This window comes from Temnothorax curvispinosus, unplaced genomic scaffold (genome assembly GCF_003070985.1).
Source record: "Temnothorax curvispinosus isolate PA1 unplaced genomic scaffold, ASM307098v1 QBEX01006162.1, whole genome shotgun sequence".
Taxonomy (NCBI): domain Eukaryota; kingdom Metazoa; phylum Arthropoda; class Insecta; order Hymenoptera; family Formicidae; genus Temnothorax; species Temnothorax curvispinosus.
The window spans coordinates 244920-266347 of NW_020215942.1; the positions used below are offsets into that span (position 1 = coordinate 244920).

At 39.8% G+C, this 21428-nt stretch overlaps 4 protein-coding genes across 5 annotated transcripts in view; 2 read left to right on the plus strand and 2 right to left on the minus strand.

The window, feature by feature from the left end:
- The window catches only part of LOC112455541, a 99965-nt gene extending 90075 nt beyond the window's left edge, over window positions 1-9890 (plus strand). Inside the window, exon 3 of the mRNA XM_025017536.1 lies at window positions 9446-9890. Within this exon, the coding sequence (XP_024873304.1) occupies window positions 9446-9890 (445 nt within the window). The remainder of the gene's footprint in view (window positions 1-9445) is intronic.
- A 169-nt stretch (window positions 9891-10059) lies between these two features.
- LOC112455537 lies at window positions 10060-12380 on the minus strand. 2 transcript variants are annotated; one of them, XR_003040866.1, is made up of 3 exons: window positions 12079-12380; window positions 11768-11897; window positions 10060-10697 (listed from the first exon to the last, which is right to left on the minus strand). XR_003040866.1 is itself a non-coding variant. In XM_025017512.1 (2 exons), exons 1-2 carry the CDS (start codon window positions 12248-12250, stop codon window positions 11827-11829), a joined length of 243 nt encoding a protein of 80 aa, XP_024873280.1. In that variant the 5' UTR covers window positions 12251-12379; the 3' UTR covers window positions 10060-11826. The 2 variants fall into 2 exon arrangements, 1 of the variants encoding a protein (XP_024873280.1); XM_025017512.1 differs by having other exon boundaries at window positions 10060-11897; window positions 12079-12379.
- Window positions 12381-12871: 491 nt separating this feature from the next.
- Window positions 12872-14950, plus strand: LOC112455524 (pentatricopeptide repeat-containing protein 2, mitochondrial-like). The gene is made up of 5 exons (XM_025017497.1): window positions 12872-13073; window positions 13355-13878; window positions 13969-14268; window positions 14351-14455; window positions 14666-14950. Exons 1-5 carry the CDS (start codon window positions 12992-12994, stop codon window positions 14810-14812), a joined length of 1158 nt encoding a protein of 385 aa, XP_024873265.1. The 5' UTR covers window positions 12872-12991; the 3' UTR covers window positions 14813-14950.
- Window positions 14951-15029: 79 nt separating this feature from the next.
- LOC112455523 (tetratricopeptide repeat protein 37) lies at window positions 15030-20687 on the minus strand. The gene is made up of 12 exons (XM_025017496.1): window positions 20205-20687; window positions 19756-20129; window positions 19263-19678; window positions 18722-19189; window positions 18468-18622; window positions 18256-18391; window positions 17794-18176; window positions 17271-17587; window positions 16894-17190; window positions 16560-16817; window positions 16073-16288; window positions 15030-15131 (listed from the first exon to the last, which is right to left on the minus strand). Exons 1-12 carry the CDS (start codon window positions 20528-20530, stop codon window positions 15052-15054), a joined length of 3426 nt encoding a protein of 1141 aa, XP_024873264.1. The 5' UTR covers window positions 20531-20687; the 3' UTR covers window positions 15030-15051.
- Between the last annotated feature and the right edge of the window lie 741 nt (window positions 20688-21428).

The window sequence follows — 21428 nt, forward strand, 5'->3', positions numbered from 1 at the left end:
ATAACTCTTATTTAAAAAATATAATAATAGGAAAACACAAATAATTTTGTAACGTAGAACTGTATAATTTTACGAAACGGTGACTTTCCTATCTGGGTGAATAAATTTTAGGTAATGATTTTAAAACGACGGACGTCGCGTATAAGTTTGGTTTAATTCTGACTACATGTTCTGAATTAAATAACAAAATGCTAAATCACGAGAGTATAATTTTACAAGTGACCCGATGGACAGGATCGTTTCGTCATGGGATCAATATCTAATTATCGATGTCCGATTTTAGTTTTTGGCGCGATTCAAATTAATCACATACATGCACGAGCGTGTGTGACGTCCGCGGTGGATTTGATTAAAGTTCATCAGATCGGTAACCGATTTTGTCAGAGAAGTCGTTGCTCGCTCGGTTCGAGGGGGCTATGTTTAACGGCTCGGAACGAAGTATATGTAATCGATGCAATTAGGCGTCTTTAGACCGCAGTTCGATACAGGTGACCCCGTTTATACAAAGAGCGTCACATTTTCGCGGATGCAAAATGATGCGGATGATATATCAAGTTCCTCGAATATCACCGTTAAATTAAAAACACCTGATATCGGAATACAGTAAATGAGTATTCTTCTAAAGAAAATAATTATTCTTGGCGAGGAAAAGAAAACGTTATTTAATTAGTCTTGAATACAACTTTCGATCAAAATTTAATTTCCGAAATATTGAGCGTTGGTAAATAGAAAGATGTGAAAGAAGCTGCCATTTAGAATGCAATTTCTAATTATTTTTAAGACTGTTAAAAAAGAAGAAGTTAAAAAGGACTAGATAATTAATTTAATCGCAAATAAATCCTATTCTTTTCCGATTCAGCTTCGAAATCTTAACGATACAGATCGGTACGGAGAGATTGAAGTTTCGCGAAGTCATCACAATCGGAGAAACATTTCACGAGACGGCCGTTTAAAAAGATATCTTGCAAAAATTATACGAAAAGGCATATCTGGAACATAGGAATCGCAGTCGCTCGTGGCTCCTAAGACGACCTCAACATTGTCATTATCATCAGCAGCAGTAACATCAACATCATCATCATCATCATCATCATCATCATTATCATCATAGTCGGCATCATCGCGTAGCGGCGACCTGGACCGATTCGCACGCCATCCACGCGCGGGGAAATACCGAATGGGACGCGATCTCCCTCATCCTTCCCGGCCGCAAATTGCTTTTCAAACCGTCTCTTTTTGCGTGCGGTCCCCACCTCTGCGTTCGCAGTCATCCTCTTCTTCATTTCCAACGCATCCGGTGATTTGCGTCCCGTATCTCTCGCGCACGAGACGGCCAAAAACGCACCACATGCGCTGACCATTCCTTCGGTTTCCTGTACCACCGAATTGCGCACTCCATTGATCTGCTTTATTATTCACGAACGAAAATTACGAGATTGTCCTTTTTGAGAATCCTACGGATTAAACCAAAGCAATTGTATAAAGATTTAATAAATAATGTCCGGCGGTCGTGGCTGAATGTGCAAAAATTAATTCACGTAAGAATAAAGATCGTTATATAGCAGTTTATGTAAAGTTACGAGCCGACAGATTCGTACGAGTTGACGCCACAATAATATCATGAAAAGTATTTGCTTCTAACATCTTAAAATTAAAAAGAAAACAAAAGGAAAATCTAAAATATTATATTAATTGTTGATTTTTGGTTTTTTAAATTCACTTTTAATTTCTCGTCAAAGAGATGGTCAATGCTGTCGTATCGACCAAAATTGGTAACATCAAAAATAAGGAGGCTCGCTACAAGCTAACGACAAAACGTCATTCGCGGAAAGTACGCGGGATATACCGGAAGAAGAAACGGGAACGGGAAGAGGCATGAAAAAGAGAAAGAGAGAAAGGATAATTGGCGAGACGATTAGATCGACGAACGACCGGGCACGCGATTACGTCAGACGTTGCTTAATATCTTCATGCGAACCGGTACTCGGCGAAGAGGTCTCGCGATTGCACCAGGTGTAGACACGAACGAGAGTCGTGCTCCGTCTGCTTCTCTTCTCCTCCTCCTCCTCTTCAAAAGTCCGCGCACGTTTTCTCCGGATGAGAGATCGGCTAAAGGTTCGGCTCCTCAGTGCGCTCATCGTTCCGTATACTCGCGCACTCCGGGACATTTATGCGAGAGGCGAGATAAATGCATCTCTCGTTCGGCGTCGTGTGGGTGCCAAACGGATCTATCCTTAAGCGGCATTGCACAAGACAAGTTTGATTAGATCGCAATCCGAAGCGCATAGACGAGGGAAGAGGCGGATAATTATTTTTCGTAGCGCCGAATTTTGTCATCTTGCATGAAAGGGCTCGGTGATAACGAAATCGTCATTGCGCGATAAAAAAGAAGAAACTTTTTTTTAATGCTTATGTTTCCCTGATAGATACAGATACAGCCTGCAGGTACTTGGGAAAATTACCATGCATTTTTAGCTACCTAATACTGGTATATATAATAACGTAGAGTTACCGCGAGAGTAAACCAATATTCGAGATTGACCTTTTCTCGGCGAAAGTTTAATAGGACATCACTTGTATACACATATATCGTATCTTCTAAATTCGTAACGCCAAATACTTTTATAACTCCTATTAAACCGTTCAAATTATCATAAATCCCCGCGCATATTTCTAATAATTGTGACAGACTCGACGGAACACCTATATTATTTACGTATTAAAATCGATGCTGCGTGTAAAAAGAGAATTGGCGAAACGTTCAACGAGGCTGCCATGTAATCGTCCCACCGACGCGACGGGGAGACATGTATACGCGGTGACATAGAGCGAGAGAGCGGCGGCGGGAGATAAAATCCGCGCCGCGCCGGGGACCGGGGAGATCGAAGGAGAGAGGAAGCAAAGTTTCTTCGGCTGACCCGACGCGCCGACGGAACGAGCTCGCTCACGCGTCCAATTGCACAAGCCCCGCTTTCCTCGTGACATAATATTATTTAACCCAGAATAATGCCGGCGTGCCAGGCGCTTCTTGCGCAACGCGGCCGCCGCCGCCGCCGCGTGCCGGTATTTCGCGAGACCTGCGGTATGTGCGTTTGGAGCCGCGGGCCTTCCCTTCTTCCCCCCCTCGATTCTTTTATTATATAAAAGGCTTCCACTTCGAAAAAAAGGGGCCCCCCGCCCGACGACGTCTTGAAGGAGAGAAAGAGGGGTCCGACGCCTCCTCCCTTTCGGTATTAGGAAGTTGTGCGAGAGGCCGCGATACCGCGAGAAAACTCGCGGGTTCTTTCGCTCTGTATACTCGATTGGAATCGGTTTGGCTTTAATTATAGAAACCGATTTATATAACGTCCGCGGCGGGATCGAAACGCCGAATGATTTGCCGCGGAAAAAGAAATCTTAGAAATGCACCGGGAAATATCATTTTTCCCACTGTTTTATTGCGAGGTGATAAGTTATTTATACACAAAGATCCGAAAAGATATGTCTATTTTAATTAATTGCACAATTATTCTTTATTTCCCGACTAATTTTTAGATATATTTTTAGCATTGATGATTTATCCAGATAGGAGCATTAAAAAAATTCAAAGTTTACCAACATTAATTACAAAGATTCTACGTTTAAATCTTTGAACTAGACTACGTAAACTACAAAAAATTTATATCCTTCTTGTGTCTAAGCATTATTAAGATCCAGCAAAGCGTTTGTTTAGCATACTCATGATAACGGCGGCGAGATTACGCCGCGCGCGGCGCATCTCACGTAAAAAAATTACGTAATTTCCACTGCGCTTCGGAATAATAAGGATTACGTCAAAACATATCCGCGTGCTGCAGAAACGACGATAAGCGCGAATAGCTTTAAACGGGGTTGGCAAAGGGCGCGTCACGCGCTAAGTCTGATAAAAAGGATTGCGTACTGGATAATGACGGCCCAGAGCGAGATGCTTGAGACGTCAAGTTGTCTACCCGGCGATATTCCTCAAGTAATTCCTGATATTAACGCGTTTATTCGCGTACGGCCGAGCGACCGGCGCGCGGCGTGATGGTATAGGTCATGTCGTGGTTCTTCCAACACAGTCGCGAGAAGATCGTGGACCCTTCCTCGGAGCCTACGGCTGGTACGATTTCCTCGGCGATCTCTCTCTACGAGCGAATTAAAAATCAATCAATTTCTCTTTTATTCTAAATCAATGAGATAGGGGTGAACAGTACAGTTGTTGACCACTTTACAATAATTGGCCACATCTTAAAAAATTAAAGATTATAAAGAAATACTATTAAAATGTTTTTAATTATAAATACGAAAATATTATCATTATTATTTTTTATAATTAAAAACATTTTAATAGTATTTAGAGTGGTCAATAACTGTACTGTTTACTCCTATGCTATTTTAATATCTTGTCCAATTTATTTAATATTTTCGCGTTTTGGTCTCCGAAATGAATCATTGGCCTGTTCTACAATACATAATCATTATGATGGCACATGTTCTTTGTACATCGTACGGTTTTGCGAGTATAATTTGTGTCGGGGAAGAAGGCGCCAGTGAAAGGTTTCTCCTTGATAAGAATGCTTTAAATCACGAAATGTCATAATGTATTAACGTAATTAATTATTTAACTAAGAGTCATGTAACGGGTAAGATACTTAGTCCGCTGTTAGATAAATCCCGGAAGAATTGCGTTAGGTTCTTGCTTGTCGCGCGAGACAAGTCGCAAAACGAAGAAGAAACGAGAATGAAGAAAGATCGTTGCGTTCGTTTCGGTTTACGTCGCGACCCGCTATTTATCAAATCTTTTTAGCTACAGATTAACGCCGGTAATAATTTTCAGACTTTTATGTACTCAATTAGCTGGTTCTAAGCTACTTCAACGTCTTAAAATCTGAACACTGGAACAGCCAAAAATTCCTTTTTTAGTAAATCCATTATAAGAAGATAAAGATGTCATTTTTGTAAAAATCAATTCATTGATTTAGAATTCATTTAGACTCGTATAATTCGCCGATAAATAAAATATGAAAGAAAAAAAAAGAATTAAGAAATGAGACTGTTGTTGTCGCTGAAATATATTTATCGACCTAAACAAACGATAAAATTCTGCCGTTAAAATTTGCAATAACGATTGTCATCCCTGATGATTAACCGAATATCGTTTTTTTTTTTTTCGATGAGCCTCTTATTGGCAGGCATCGCGGTCGATTATGCTATCCATTCCTCATATTAACATTAACTCCTCGGACCGGTGGGTGACCTTACGGAGGATAAAAGACGGATTTTACGCGGACGACCGAGCGTGTCCCATACGTGGCATTAGTATTCCAGCGGTTGCGCGTGCCTGGTTGTACGGTGCTGGTACTGGACGAGGATACGTACACGCGTGAGCGGCGTGCCAGTGCGTAGAGCTGGTGCGTGCATCGCTAACGCGATATGCCGTGACTCGTCGCGTGAGCGATTCGGCCCCCAAAGGTCGGCGTGCGGTACAAAACGCAAAGCGTTTCACGTAACGCAGTAAGCGCATACTCGCGAATTTTCATGAAACTTTAAACGCGCATCTCGAACGGGAAAGCGATAAAACGATGATTTAGAAGCAATTTTCTAACAGATAAATAGTAAAAATAACACGCGAGAAGCGATGCTTTTCACCCTAATGCCCGTTTCTATTAATGGAGATTAAATTTAATCTCGGTTTAATTTGTTTTATCTTTTTCTAATTCTTGGAACTGGAAAAAGATAGAAGGTAAATTAAATCAAGATTAAAATTAATCTACGTACATTGGTAGGAATGGTATTAGTTTGACAATTCATTATAGTAAAGATAAAGTCAAATTATTTTATATTGCTATTTTCTAAACAATGCATCATGTCGAATATATTATATATGTTATTCCTATAATTAATGTTAATTTACTTTCTTAAATGAACCACACAGTATTATCAAAGAATATCTGCTTAAGGACCATCCCACAGTCGGGATCATAATTTCTTTCACACGTGATAAGTAATAAATTAAATGGAGATGAAAATCGCGCGATATATGAAAGCGGTACATCATCACCTCCTTCATCTTCGTTTCCTTTGTCCCCTTCGATCGGAGAAGGCATTCACTCATTGGTCACGCGTAATAATGCGATGCATCGGGGGTTTGCGTCAGAGCACGTCGTCGTCGCGAGAGTGTCGCGACCTTAAAGAAGGAAAAAAAGATAAGGAAAGAATCTAGTTTATTTCGCAATAAATTCCCCGTTCGCAAGTCGAGCCAGCGATGCGCGCGGCGCGATGTGATTTGTGTATCGTGCCGGCCCTAAAGGTCGAGAGTGGAAAAGAGATGCGGTTGCATCCTCCTTGTGCAACTTCTCCTTTCTCGATTTGCGGATTTCTGCGGGAAACTCTGACGCGGGACGACCGCGGCGCGGCGGCGAGTTCTCTCTCGAGCGGGCGAGAGTCGTCGAAGGCGGAGAATCGGAGATCACGCGATAGAGATAGGGCACGTGGGTGACTCTGTTGATTTGGAGCCGCGCTAATACCGGCTCCCGAACTGCCGAATTTATCGTTTGCGGTTTGAAAGCTGATCGAGATGGTGACGCGAGATAATTTTGTTGCAGACGCGTCATTAATCGTGTAAATACTGATCGATAGTGAGGCCTCTTTGGTCAAGCAGACACCTCACTTCGGAGATCGAATCGCGCGCGATACAGATATTATTTGAAAATTTATTTGAAAAATAATGGTTTGAATAATTGTGTGTACAATACATTTTTTATAATAAATTGTGTAAATATTTAATATAGGTACTGATAATACTTGTGTCGGGAAGAATAAATCGAAGCGCGGCGGATTGAGAAGAAATTTCGTCCTATAACTCGTTGCCTCTCTCTCTTTAAAATGTTTCAAGTTTTAATAAAAAAGTTAATTTCTTTGTGTAATTTCGGTTCATAATTTTCAAATATCAGGGACTTGATGATTTCCACGAAATGGAAATTCCCACGAATTCCTTGGAATTCGCTCATTTTCCGCGGGTTATGCACTCTCGACGTAATCAAAACGGTTAGACGCGAGTCTTCTAAAGATGGAGGAGGCGAATTACCGTCGAATTGATATTTGCACTAATCGGATTCACGAGCGAATATAATCCTAAACGAGCACACGAACACCGTCCCATTAAACTCACGGGGTAGTTGAAGCGAAAGTTTTGAATTTCACAATTCGATTTTTCACCATTTTGCACTTGTATTCCGTTACCGATTAAAATTATTCTTGTCGAGAACGCAAGATTATTTTGCTTTATATATGATACATCGAAAAAACTCGCGAAACCGAAAACAATCAAAACGCAATTAAAAAAACAACGCATTGAAAACAATCCGAATTTTTCGGTGCTAGATAAAACATGAAGCTTTGAATGAAAACAGTGGGCAATTTGATGAACCCAGTTGCCCCGCAAATATTCTCGAAATAATCCGATCGATACGCGCAGACAGTTATTCCTGAGTCTCGGCTTTGGTATGACATAATTCGATAATAAATTTCACATTCGCTATACGAAGGAATCAAATCATCGCTCTAATTTCAGCGAACTCGCTCGCTCGCTACCTCGTCGTAGAGACATGTGCAAGAATATACCTGGCTAGGTCGAATTTAAATTCCTAATTAACGAAATTATTATTAGAGATAAACAACGCTATCCCGCTGGCTGCGAATATTTTGCTCGAGATTCGAAATTGTTAAGACAAAAAAAATAATAGTGTGATGATCGCGTCGAAACTGGAAATCAAAATTAAACAAAGGCTGCGTTCCGATATTTACTGTCAGCAACTGTCAGTACTGAAAATCTATAGTATACGTGACGTAAAATATATAGAAAAAAAAATACATTCTCACTGACAGTGAATGACAGGGAATGCAGCCTTTATAGTATATTTGTAATATGAAATGACAAAAAGATAACAAAGTTGTATCACAGTAAAATGTAATAATTATTTATTTACGCGGAATAAGGTATTTAAATTAATTTTATAGGGCCGGAAAACGCCGCTGGGCGATCAAGAAACCGATGAAATCCGGGAGAGGCTGCGTTACATGCATAAACTCCTCGGGGCCTTTGAAACGAACGCGAAGGAACGGTCTTGCAATTACGCGTTGACGCAATAGTGCGAGGGGCGCTCTTGCGCGCTCTCCGCGGGTTCTCGCTTTCTCTCATCTTCCGAACGATCGAGCGGCTGGAACGCTGGATATATCGAACGGGGACGGAACGAAGGACCTTGATCCTTCTCACCGCGACACCTTCTCACCGTTTTCCCTTCCCTTCTCCGTTATTATATCTTTTTTTCTCTTCTCCCTCGCTTGCAATTCGAAGCGCGCGACGACGGACCGTAGCTCGAGGTTCTCGCTCGGTTTTTCTCCGAGCTGTGTGGATGCGTTATGCAAGGCGGGGTTAACAGCGAAATTCTCGGTTTCCACAGCCTAGTGAACCGCATCGAATCGCCGGGATATACGCGTACAGATATTGCAACGTGCTCATTTCTGCGGTCGTGCCGCCACTCGCCGGAGAAGGACAAAAAAAGAGAACACCACTGCAAAACCGCACCGAACGGCGCTTCCGGAGAGTCCGTATGTTTTACGTCTTGTTTGCGGCGTGTTCATTTTTCTGGCAGAAAAAAGGGGGGCGAGCGGGGTGTCCTCAATGACTTCGATCGCGGTCCGGGCCAGATTTGACAATGCGACGGAGATGCGCGGACTTTTGGAGTACCTGCTTCTCTTTCCGGAATTTAGCGAGGCGACCCTTTTCCGGGTTTTTATTTCGAACGCAGATGGTCCACACGAGATTGAAAAAGAGACACGCCAAGAAAATTCCCTTTTTGAGCGGAAATCAAGAAATATGAAACAAATATCAGATTAAAGTTAATTTTTCACTGATTACAACTTATACTTTTATCGTGTTATCATTGAATTACCATTTTGGATCAATAAAATAATAAAAGCTGATTATTTCGTAACTAAAATCCATTGAAGTCAATTTCGAACTTCGGATGCGCCCAACGTAGTGTTCGAAAATCGGGTTCTATTTAGCGAACACTCTCTCGTATTGCGGTGCAATGCGCAAACGTTCTCTTTAGGCCATATTCGATTTTACTCACAAGAAACACGTTTACTATTGACAAATTAGGCAACTTAACTTCGAGCCACAATATCTCGAAAGCTAGACACGTCGTAACGTAATAGTTTATTCGCAAGTAATGATCTACTTTTGAAAACCCTTCCAATGTATACCTCACTCAATTTAAACTTTTTGTGCTCAAAAAAGGGACTTTTAAAAGCCATTTTGAGCGTCACTCTTTCGATCGAAATAAGCTTCGGTATTTGCTTAATAATAATCGATTTCTTTTTCCTTCCGTTCGAAAGAAGGATCTTTTATTTCTAATAACTTCGTGTTTCTTCCATTAAGGATGCACGAGATGGATCAGGCGGGTCGCGGGGCACGCGGGCCTGATTGTCTGTCCATCGCAAACGGGGCACAGGCAGCACACGTAACAGGCACGCCGAACGTGTACCGGATGGATCGCTCCGTGTTCCAAGTATTACAAGAGCGATCTCCTGCGTGTCGAGACTGCAGATGCGACGAAAGGCCGTCTTCGCGGGACGCACTCTTCCTCGTGTGCCACCGTCGCCAGAAAACGCCAGGGTGTGGCGCCAAAACCCGGGAAACAACCTTAGGCACGACCTCGTCCGAGACGGACAAAACCCGCGCCGATCGCACCTCCGGTTTTCGGCGGCTGGAGTATCCGCGTGGGAGGGCAAGGGTCTGCATTCCATTTCTAGAATTTCATACCTTACAATTAGAAGGAAAGGATCGTATGTCCATTTCGAGAAAACAAGGTTTAAAGTTTTAAGTAAGGAAATAATATATTTTTTTTAGATATAAAATAAAAGTAGCGATTTGAATTATTAAGTTTTTAATAAGTATCTTAACTCAGGGATATAGGAATTAGTTTAGGCTTAGAGAAATGTATGAGTAGTAAGGTAAAATTGTAAATCAAGTCCATTTCTTCAGTAAAAAGCTGAAGTTAAATAAATTATTATTATTAATAAATATCTTAACTGACATGTTTAATGTACAACCAATAACACGCTGTACCTGGTTTAAAAATTAAACACTATGAAAATGTTTAATACAACTTTTTCTAAATATTGTATCTTAGTAATAATAAACATAAAACGTTTTACCATTATACAATTTAAGCTTCCGTTATATTGAAAAGTGTATTAACTCCATTTTGACAAAAAACTGGAGATACGATCCTTTATCTCTAAGGAAATCTACAGATTTGCTATTGATCTGCCGATCAACCTGCCGCAGGTCGTGCAAATGCATGGTACTGCGTTAGCTCGTCATTTCAAACAATCGTATACCTTTTTAAAATGTTCTTTTAACATATCATTGTCATGTTTCTATTTCTGACACTGAATCGATCATATTATAAAATAGGATGTAATCTAGGCTATTACCTCATCGACATTTAACTACAATAACGATATACAATATTCTGTCCCATTTTTTTATTTAAAGATCTCACTTTAGACAAAATAAATTTCAATAAATAACTTACCCTCGATTTTCCGGTATTCATTTTTCGAGATTTATTGAAATTATTCCGAGAAACGATCGCTGCGTGTTATTAAAAAATTAATCTTTTTTTCTGTAAATGGAAACAATTGCGATTTCAGATTTCTTCTAAGTTTAAGCGTCCGATGTTCATATTCGAATACTCGCGACTTCGACATCGTGGGATACGTCCTCGGTCGCGTAGGCGATCGATCCGCGCCGCGGACTCGCGCAGCGGGTAAGACAACTAAGGCAAGTTTACATATCGCTACGCAACGGCCGGCGCGTCCTGTAAGTGTATCGTCGAGTACGTAACAGGAAGTAACGCGGCGCGAATATTAACGAGCGGGCGCGCACCACGAAAGCGTTTACGGCTCGCTCTCCGCGCTGCACACACGCGCGCGCCTTCGCATTTTGCAACACGTGCAATATGCGAATGCGCGCGCGTCCGATGTGTTTTCGCACCGCATCCAGCTTCGACAGCATTTCGCGGAACGGGCGCAAACAATACATATATAAGTAACGCTTCGCCTCGCATTCCGAGGTCGTGAAAATTAAAAGTTTTCACGGCGGGAAATGTTAAAGGAATTCCGCATTTGAGAAGAGAGTAACCGCTCTGCAACGTTTTACAAAACTAGACACATCTTATTTGCCTTTCTTGTCATTTTGGAGTCTGGAATAAAGGACATCTTGTTTTGTAAAACGTTGCGGAGCGGTTACTCTCTTCTCAAATGCGGAATTCCTTTAACATTTCCCGCCGTGAAAACTTTTAATTTTCACGACCTCGGAATACAAGGCGAAGCGTTACTTTTATATATAATTATAGTATATTATAATATACATTATAATATTATATAAATACTATAATAATGTTATATACCTAATAATAGAAAGACTTCCCAATCGTCTTAATCACATTTATAACGTTTCTAATTAGGGGAGATATCTAATATGGTTATATAAAACAAAATAAATCTTTAATATAAAATCTTAAGGGATAGTACAATAAGCTTCTCAGGAAACATCACAATATCTAAATTGTTTAAAATACTCTTAACCATATTTGTGAGAGATGCGATAGACAAATCTGATGATGGGTGAAGACCCTAAGCGAAGAGTGTAATTTGGTATACACTATACACATTACTTTCACATTAGACTCACATAGTTCTTTATGTACAATCGCTACACGCAAAATGCTGTGGATTTGAGTAAGTTATTCCTCAGCTGCGCTTAAATTTGTCTTGGAAGGGTGGCAAATCCAAAATCCTAGCTGTACCAAGGAGTACCAGTACTGGAAACAAAAAATAACGTTTGAATAAGATTCGTCAATTATTACGTCAATTATATTTCGTTAAGTGAGATTATTTGCGCCGAACACAGGGTGCGAACGCTCCTCAGCAATATTCTGTTTTTTACATAAAGCAGAACAAAGCCGGCGCAATGTTCGATACGCTTGCTCGGAATCGACGTACCAGAGGCGACCGAGTACATCGCTGCCTTTCCTACTTGCTTCTGGTACTGTTTGGAGTGATGACAGACGTATAAACCGGCGGCGACAAGGCCGCCGCCGCTCAGCAGTCTGCACTCGAGACAATCGCGGTTCCTGTTGCTGATCATACTGTTCACCGTGTGTACATTCGTCATGTCTCGATCTTCGACGCGGTTCACGAAGACGCCGCATACGGCTACGGCGAGGAGATTTTCCAGCGACAGCGAGGTTAGGAAACAAACCGTGCGACCATCATTGGACACTTGTCGATTGTCGATTGTTCAACCATCAACTTTCTCGATGCGTTTTGGAACGCATCAGAAAATACATCTAAGGACTTTCGGGAAATTATAGGTTTGTTCGTGTTGCTTGAAATTCCATAATGTGTAAGCATAAGAAAATTGATTGGTCCATACACATGCGCATAAGGAAATAGACCAATCAGTTTTCTTATGCTTACGCATTATGCGTTATGCAGAAGTGTGTGTTCTGTTCCCCACTTCATTGGTCCAGCGGTTTTATGCTATGCTTATGCAGCCTATGCAATTTTGTGTGCGATGGCCTTTAAAGTGCAAAAAGTGTAAATAACTAATTTTTGTCAAATGCGTTCCGAAACTCGTCAAGAAGATAGCGTTCTCAATTGGACATCGGCTGTGCATCTCTTTAGGTTTTGTTGTTTCATGCCTCGACTTTTTTAACGACCGAACCGGAAGTCACGTGTGCAAGATCATGCGAGACGTACTTGGCTACCCGGCTTCCTGTCTGTACGCGTTCTTCTTCTCCTCCCCTCCTCGTTCTGCGTTTCGTTGAGCCCCATTGCTCGCCGATAGTCGTAACTTAAAAGATAAAAATATAAGTACAGAGAGAAGGATTGAGGACAATTGCGTACGGAAATAATGGCGGCAACAATGAGGTGTCTTATGAGGTTCAATGTGGGACTGACAAGCAATACTCTTCTGAGGAATAGCTTCCTGAACTGTACGTAATATTCGACTTAACCTCACATCATACCTGCTCGCGGCGACTCGGTCATTACTCGCGTTACACGTTAGTACGTGTACCGGTGTACGCGATCATAATTTTTAATTTTTAGTTAATACACACTTCAGGAAATATATCCAACATATATTACATATCCGAAAAGAATTTAGCAAAATTTCAAATATTTTTATAAAATCCTTTTGAACATTTAAAATAGTGAGGTTTTTTTTCTTTTACATATCTATACACTTTTGATATATATACTTTTTATTTTGCAGCTTGCAGATTTTTGTATTCGGACCAAAGCTTGGGTCTGCAAGGCTATGAAAATGCACGATTAAACTTCCGCAATCAGTTTTTAAATGTGGAGAACACATTCCGCAGTAAGATGGAGGAAGTGTGCAACGCAGACTCGAGTATGATTTTCACTGAAGATCTGAAGTCCATGTTGCATCTAGCTCAAAAGAAACCCGAGGACATTGAACTGCTTGTCAAGATGCTGACGAAATTTAACAATCAAACTAAGGAGATGAGATTTGGTACTTTTATCTTCGGTCCTGTGGTGATGCGCACCTTCTATTATTTGGACGAACCAGATCTCGCGTACACTGCTTTCAAGGATCCCAAGTTCGAGAATTTCTTTGATCAATTAGTCAGTTACCAGATTCTCTTATCTCTGTTATATAAGCATGGAAAGTACGCTCAAATGAGAGAGGTGTATGATATAATCAGGACCAGGCATATAGAGGCCGGATATGCCAGGAATTCTTTGATATTAGTTATGGCTGCTTGTTACAAGGAGGTAATGTTTTTGTGAGAGCGATTAAATTTTAATGAAAGACTCTTTACACATTAATAATTTTAACATAATTTTTATTCTTAATGCTTCCAGAACACACCGGAGACGTTGGAGTATGGCTTAAAAGTCTGGAGAGAAATTGACGAAAAAGGATATATGATCATGCGTAGAGCCACCACATTTTTAGCAGCTCTAGCCATTAAGCAAAATTTGTCTCATATAGCTATAGAAATTTTAAGTTCGATAAAAGAAGCCCGATACATCCATATAAGATGTTTGAAAATTGTAGCTTACGCGGATTTGAAGAGATTCACCGAGATAGTGCCCATACTTAGAGCATCGTTGGAGCACGACAGGCCGAATTCTAAAAAAGAATGTTATTTTAGAGACGTGGTATGTATCCAGTTTAAATAAAGTCCTCATTTAACGATGTAACATATGCACACGTTACATTTTATTTGCATTACATCATCAGATTGAGAACCTGGAAGAAGCTATGGCAACGGAGAATATCCCTGAGGACTTTGAACTTTACAAGTTGATTACTTTGTTGAAGAAGGATGATCACATCCTACCCGAGGTAAGTTCTGCCATGACAATCGTTCTTATATTTATCATTGATTATTATTACTAATTTATTGTGTCAATTGCAAAAATTTGTACTGTTATTTTATTTTTTACACTTATTTCTGTACAATCCAAAGAATTTCTACTTGCATGTGAAATTCTGACAAATTAAGCGACATGTAGTACCTATTAGAATAGAAGAATGACAATCATATTTTTGCAGACATTGGAAAACAGTATTTGCGCGGAAATAAAGGTGGATAGATCGAAAACAAGGAAATTTGGCACAATGGCAGAATCCAATTTTTCACAGCGACAGCAAAATTTTACGCGTAATAATAGTAGACCGGCATTGCGTGATCTTTTGTAAGTATGTTTATAGAAACATGTCCATACGGAAGTTGTAGAGTGTGTCTCGATATAACCGATGTGATTGGAGTTATCTGAGACAAATTTAAGATAAAACCATTGACTAAATATACGATTTGTTTCGACCGATGATGGACGAAATCATATTTGTTCTTATTAAATAATTTAATCATTAATGCACCTTCTTCCACGCACCTTTCCATAAGTTCATACAGTTTACAGTAAGATTCAATAAGGAACTTATAAAATTACTCTAGTTAATTTAGATTTATTATACTTTTTACCGTTCAGTACCAAAGAAGTCAAATTAACGTCGTCATGTAAAATTCCTAACGCGGCAGTCGCTAAGAAACCAGCCACAATATGCAGTTTTATTTGTATACATTGGAATAGCAGGGTCTTGACAGCATCTGCCCCTTGGAAGATGTAAGCGATCGCGGCACACAAGATATTCGCTTTTACAATTTAACCATAATAAAACTGTCTGAAACTCCATAATAAAACTGTCTGAAAATCCATAGAAACTGCGAAATTTTGTTAACTTAGAGATTATCAAGTTCTCTCTCATTATGAAATAACCATCGTGACATATTTTCAGAGGTTTGAAATTGCGATTTCATTATTGATATTAGCGACAATATCCACTGATTATTAATTGGAGCGCAATCCTTATTTCTGTAAACAAAATACATATGACAACTCAGCAGTTGAAAACAGACAAGATTAATATCATTTCCATAGTACCAACCTGGATAAAAGAGCTGCAATGAAATTAGCCCAGCTTTCAACATTGCTGGGATATGTAAATATATTTTTCTGAGCTTGTCGAAGACCCTCTTTCGTGCCGAAGTGACTGTACGCTGATGCGCAAGCTACATATACGATATCGGTCATAGACGTATTTCTGCTTAGCGTCAACGCCGTTAGAGCACATTTACGGAAAATATTCAGATCTTCGTCCAACAATAAAACTCGAACAAGGCGTACCCAATATCTAACATCGTCTACAATACATATTCATTGTAAAGGATAAGCTTTAAAGCTTGTAGGCGTCTATCATTTAATGATATATGATAACATTAATATTACTCACTAGGATGCCTGAAAATAGCTTTGGTGAGTATTCGTGTAGCTTGAGTGAGATTTCCCTGAATAACTTGATGGTATGCTGACAGTATGACGACGTTAATTTGACTTCTTTGGTACTGAACGAATTGAAATCATATGAAAATCATCACGAGTATGGGTATCACGTCGTCATGTAAAATTCCTAACGCGGCAGTCGCTAAGAAACCAGCCACAATAGGCGGTTTTATTTGTATACATTGGAATAGCAGGGTCTTGACAGCATCTGCCCCTTGGAACATGTAAGCGATCGTGGCCATCGCGCACAAGATATTCGCTTTATCTGCACTAGTGTCTGCTAGCCAATGTAAAGCTGCTTCATATGTATCGTACGATTCTTCGTACTGCTTGGCTAAATACATACAAGACATTTTCTTAATTTATTAAAGTTATACGTTTAGCTGTACATAAATTTAAGTATATAATTTTTTTTCAATTTCTATGACTTCATGTGAGAGTATTTGAATCATAGTTGACAGATCTCAACGGGTTTTATCTCAGTTTTAAAAGAAATTGATTAGAGAATCGAAAATTGTATAAGTAAAGGAGCATGAAATGAATGGTAACCCATCTTGGGAACTTATATTTCAATATGATAAAAATAATTTCTAATATTTCTATACCTTTGAATAAGGATAATGCAAGATGGCACTGAGAATTGAAATTTGCGCATTTCACTTGTTTGCACAATCCCACCGCTTCTTTGTACTTTCCGGTTTGAATCAGGATGCGTGCCAAGTTTATGGATATCATATCTCTTTCTTCATCCTCGCTCAGTTTTAAAGCCATGGCAAATTGTTTAGCCGCCGTGTTGTATAATTTCAGCCGTTCCAATAATAAGCCATGGGTATTCAGGGCATAAACATCATACGGCTCGCGTTCTAAAAAAAATATCGAAAATTTGCCTTAAAGTACTGAAGAGAGTATCACATCATGCTGATAACATTATCTGCTAACCTAAATACCAAGTGAGAACGTCAGATGCTGCAGGTATCGCGTGCATGTTCTCGATAAAATAAATCAACAGTGGATCTTTCTTCATTGCGGGACTCAGGAGAGTAGTAAGCACCCAATGAGCATAGCCTAAAGCCGCTTGATTGTGATAACCCAGTTGCGTCGAATGCCGAAACAGATCCATCGCTTCCTTCCTCAGGATCTTTTCCGCGATTAATCCTTGTCCGACCCAGCTATTCACGTAACTAGGATCCGCACGTTGCGCTCGAGAAAATGCTTCATTCGCTTTATAGATATCTCCTAAATGTTGCAACAAACAATTGTCACAAAAAATGCGTATATTTTAATAAAAGTTAAAAAAGTGATTATCTTTAGAATACCTAGATACAAGTATAATGTTCCCAAATTGCTCCAAGCTGTTGCATTGTTTGACTCTCTTTCGATCGCCATAACGTAACAATGCTGAGCCAGAGCATAATTTTTTACATACACTGACATACAAATAACACCCAGAATATTCCAATGTAGCCACGATTGCGGGCAGAGTTTAATGGAACGTTTTGCAGCTTCATAGCACTTAGTCGCCACATCGTTCTTGTTTACTGTAGTAGCGCGATTTAGTTGCATCAAATAACAGCAGGTTAAATCATGCCATAACGATGCAGAATTTTGCATGGATATTATCCGGCTAAAATACCTGAAAATAAGACGATTTGACGATAAAGTGAGATTTTATAAAACGTAAAAATGATACAAAATATTAATGAAGTCTCATGACAATATTCATAAGCATTTAATACATGCAATCTGTTGTATATTAATAATTGCGTTTAATTAATATTATTCTTGTCTTTTATATATGGTCATATTATAAAATAATTTAAGAATATATCGTTTTTTTACCCTATTGACAACATGAGTATCTCGTCTCCTTTAATATTCACATATTTTTCAGTACTGTCGCAATTCATCATCGCCAAAGAGAAAGCCTTTTGCTTAATCCTTAAATAGCAATACTTTTCTGGCAGAGTGACTATTCTATAGCATACATCTCCCAGCAATTTGTAATTGCAAAGTAGATCATTACGTATCATAATAACATCTACCAAACTGTCTGCTGCTTGTTGTAGATTTTCCCTCGCACGACATAGAAATTGTTTCGCTATATTTTCCTTTGCCAAACCTATACACGCTTGTGCTAGACCCTTCAATGCAAGAATGTGCCGTTCATCGTTCTGCAATATACTCTCGAAGGCTTCTTTGGCTTCTTTATGTTGACCAATGAGCTAGGGAACAGATTTTACACGAATATTACATTTATCTACATTGTCCACAGTCATCTACATTTTCATAAATTTTATTTACTAGTTTGATATTTGCTAATTGTATCATGGGATACAAGGATCCTGGGCTCAACTGTAGCGCACGTTGATACGATTTCAGTGCCGATGTGTGAGCACCGCGTGCTAAGTACGCATCCGCCAGAGATTCCCAGCTGTGACTGTACAAAGTGCAAACTTATGAGACAAGGAATATCATAGCGCTCTGTAACACAACAGTAGCGAGTTATATTATACTTGTCATTAGGATCGGCTCTGATCACATGCTGTAATGCCGTAATAGCTTGCCCCGCGTCACCTTCATCCAAGTAATGCAAACCCAGTTGGAGCCAAGCCCATCTCGGTCCAGTACCTTGCTTAGTTACTCTGTGTAACAGTCGGATATTGGCAGCCTGAACAACGATATATAATATTAGTATTGGTCGGAATAGTCATCATGTATAAATTTGTGTTTTAAAAGAAAATAAAAGACATGTTCGTATGATGCTTACGGTATCCTTGAGAAGACGATAAGCTGTGCTCAATCCAATACCAGCTTCCTCGGAATTCGGATTGATTTGCAACGCGGTGTGATAACATTTCCTTGAACGTTCTATGTCGTTACTATGTTCACGGTAATAACGTCCTAAGTAAAGCATGCATTCCCAATTATTGCGATCCGCTTGTACGCCATTTAAAAATGCCACCAGACTGCTGTTGTAGTCTTCCGTATCCCAATATATTTTACCAAACAGCAACCAAGCTTCAGAATTTTCTAAAGCTAGCTCGAGAATGTTTATAGCTTCCTGATACTGTTTGTGCTCTTTTAGATGCAACCCTTTGAGAACAAAAGCTTGGAGCTTAGTTTCGTCCTGAGATTCCAAGTTATTTATTATAGCAGTAACATCTGGTTCATCCAGTAATATATTTGTGCGTGCATGTATCACTCGCAATTGTATGGAAGGCTCAATGCTTAACAGCTGAAAATAGAAATTTATTATACATTAATAAATATCGAGAAAGGATTTAACGTTTGTGTTAAATAATACTCACCTCTTCGCACATCTGACGCGCTTCCACCAATTTTTCTTTGTCGCTACTTCTGCTTATCGCTTCAAGCAACTTCAACTCGATTCCCTGTTGAAATTTATCCTTTAAACAGGGTTTTATCAGTTGTAGCGCTTTTCTAGAAGCATTCTCAGTTTCTTCCCAGCAGTAGAGGTCATAATGTATTTGGCTTAACATCAACCAAGCATAAAACGATTGCGCATTTAACGAGACTACTTTTTTCAAGCAATCGCGTGAATCGATTAACTCATCCTTTCTTTTCAAATATGCTGCTTTCGCGATGAGCGCAACATCGGAATTTGTACTAAGCTTCAAAAGCTGCTCATAAAACTGAGTTATGTCGATCTCAAGTTCATTTTCAGACAGTGCAGCGTTTTCGTAATAGATACGGCACAACCATTCTATCGTATAAAGAAACTAATTGTATAGTGTGAGAGTATAATACATAAATTTCGGTAAAAATTGAAAGATAATTCACCTAGAGGACAAGCATCCTGTGAAAATTGAATATGCATGTCTTGAGCGGCTGCTAACAACGCTGTAAATTTATTTGAATCATACAGCATTTTTAAATATTTCCTGTAATACTCTTGTCTATTCATTAGCTCTACGTCTTTTATTACAGACGCCAACACATTTTCATAAAGCTCCTGATGCTCGTTTATTCTATCATTAGGGTACTCCGATAAAACCCATACCAGGGTCTTATCGATCAGACTGATCTTCTCTTTGGTAGAAACCTCTCGTAACGTGCTCAATGTGTTCAACGCTTCGGACAAGACATCATCATTCTTGATGCGCAAGATAATTTCAGAAATTTTATTCACGAAATGCGTGAACTTAGGAGAGTCGCTAAAACACAAATGGATTATCTTTTTCTCTAATTTTTATATAGTTTAAAATGATCCAAGAATTATGATATCCTACCTATCTAACTGCAACAGTTTGCAATAGGCTAGAGCCAACTTTTTCCAGTTGTCGTGATCCTGTGGAGCCTTCTCATAATGTGCCGCTAATCCTTGCCAGGCCAACGGATTATTCGGTTGCACCTCCACGGCCTTTTGAAGAACCAAGGACACCTGCGATTTAAATTCCTCCACCTCTTGCATGGAACGTGCTAACAGAACCAACGCCGCATAATTGCTCTTGTCCTTCTTCAAAACCTTCTTGCATTTCTTCATAACTTCCAGATATTCATTTTGCTTGAAGGACTCGCGGGCCTCCTTCAACAAGATCTTTATGTCATCCGACATTTTGCTCTTTAATGAAATAAACAAAACGAACGTTGAAATAGATTAGATTTTATAAATCTCTCGCCCTCGACATTTCACAATTCAAACCCATCACAGTGTGATCTTTTTTTTTGAGGTTATAAACTCTGGTTGGAGTTAATTGGCCGCGTTGAGCACACACACAACTGTTGCGTTCGTTTTATCAACACTCTGCGTTGATTGGTTGGTTCTAAAAGTAAGAGCCAATCACGCTTGACTGCTACTGAGCGGCTTGGTCTGCTGAACGCGCCCATTGACGCCTTCAGCCCCACCTTTATTAGGGTGCATTCGGGGAGACGCTATTAACGCTATAAACGCAAACGCTATGAACTCATAGAGATCTATGTATGAACTTCGTTCGAAGAGCCAATAGCGCGACAGCGATCAAATAATCGATTAATCTTAATAATCTATCCAATCAGCATGAGTAGCGGAACTCAGAGCGATAATGTCAATCCTATTTCGTGAGCCTGCCGCAAAGTTATCCCATATAAACTTCCAGTAGTTCGTAAGCTACGCATGCCCGACGCATTTTCAATCTCGTAGAGCCTTCGAACTTTTGCCATAGATTTTATCACGCCAGGAAAAATAAGAACGAACGTAGAGCTACGAAAGCGTAGTATTTCGCGGCGCTTCGGTTAATTCGCTTTAGTGCAATTTTCGCGAGTGATAATTCATCGTTACTGCGTGGTAATTTTACGGAGATCCTACTTTTCCGCGAGATCCACCTTAATTTCTGTCTTTGTTCGACACGCAATCTCATGGCGCGTAAAGACCCGTGTTTACTACGTAGTGCATGCGATACCTTCACATTCTGTAAATCGCACAGAAGCCGCAGATACATATAATGATCACCGCGGGACGAATCACGAAATACCGA

Bases quoted from the DNA above. Each gene is read 5' to 3' on its own strand.
- LOC112455537 (XM_025017512.1), bottom strand. From the start codon at position 12,250: ATGACGAATGTACACACGGTGAACAGTATGATCAGCAACAGGAACCGC. The intron at 11,898-12,078 runs GTACGTCGATTC...TTTTGTTTCCAG, and splicing joins GATGTACTCGGTCGCCTCTG to TACTGGTACTCCTTGGTACA.
- LOC112455523 (XM_025017496.1), bottom strand. From the start codon at position 20,530: ATGTCGGATGACATAAAGATCTTGTTGAAGGAGGCCCGCGAGTCCTTC. The intron at 17,588-17,793 runs GTAAAAAAACGA...TCTTATTTTCAG, and splicing joins ATACTCATGTTGTCAATAGG to GTATTTTAGCCGGATAATAT. The intron at 16,289-16,559 runs GTATAGAAATAT...GTATGTATTTAG, and splicing joins TGCATTATCCTTATTCAAAG to CCAAGCAGTACGAAGAATCG.
- LOC112455524 (XM_025017497.1), top strand. From the start codon at position 12,992: ATGGCGGCAACAATGAGGTGTCTTATGAGGTTCAATGTGGGACTGACA. The intron at 13,879-13,968 runs GTAATGTTTTTG...TAATGCTTCCAG, and splicing joins TGGCTGCTTGTTACAAGGAG to AACACACCGGAGACGTTGGA. The intron at 14,456-14,665 runs GTAAGTTCTGCC...ATATTTTTGCAG, and splicing joins ATGATCACATCCTACCCGAG to ACATTGGAAAACAGTATTTG.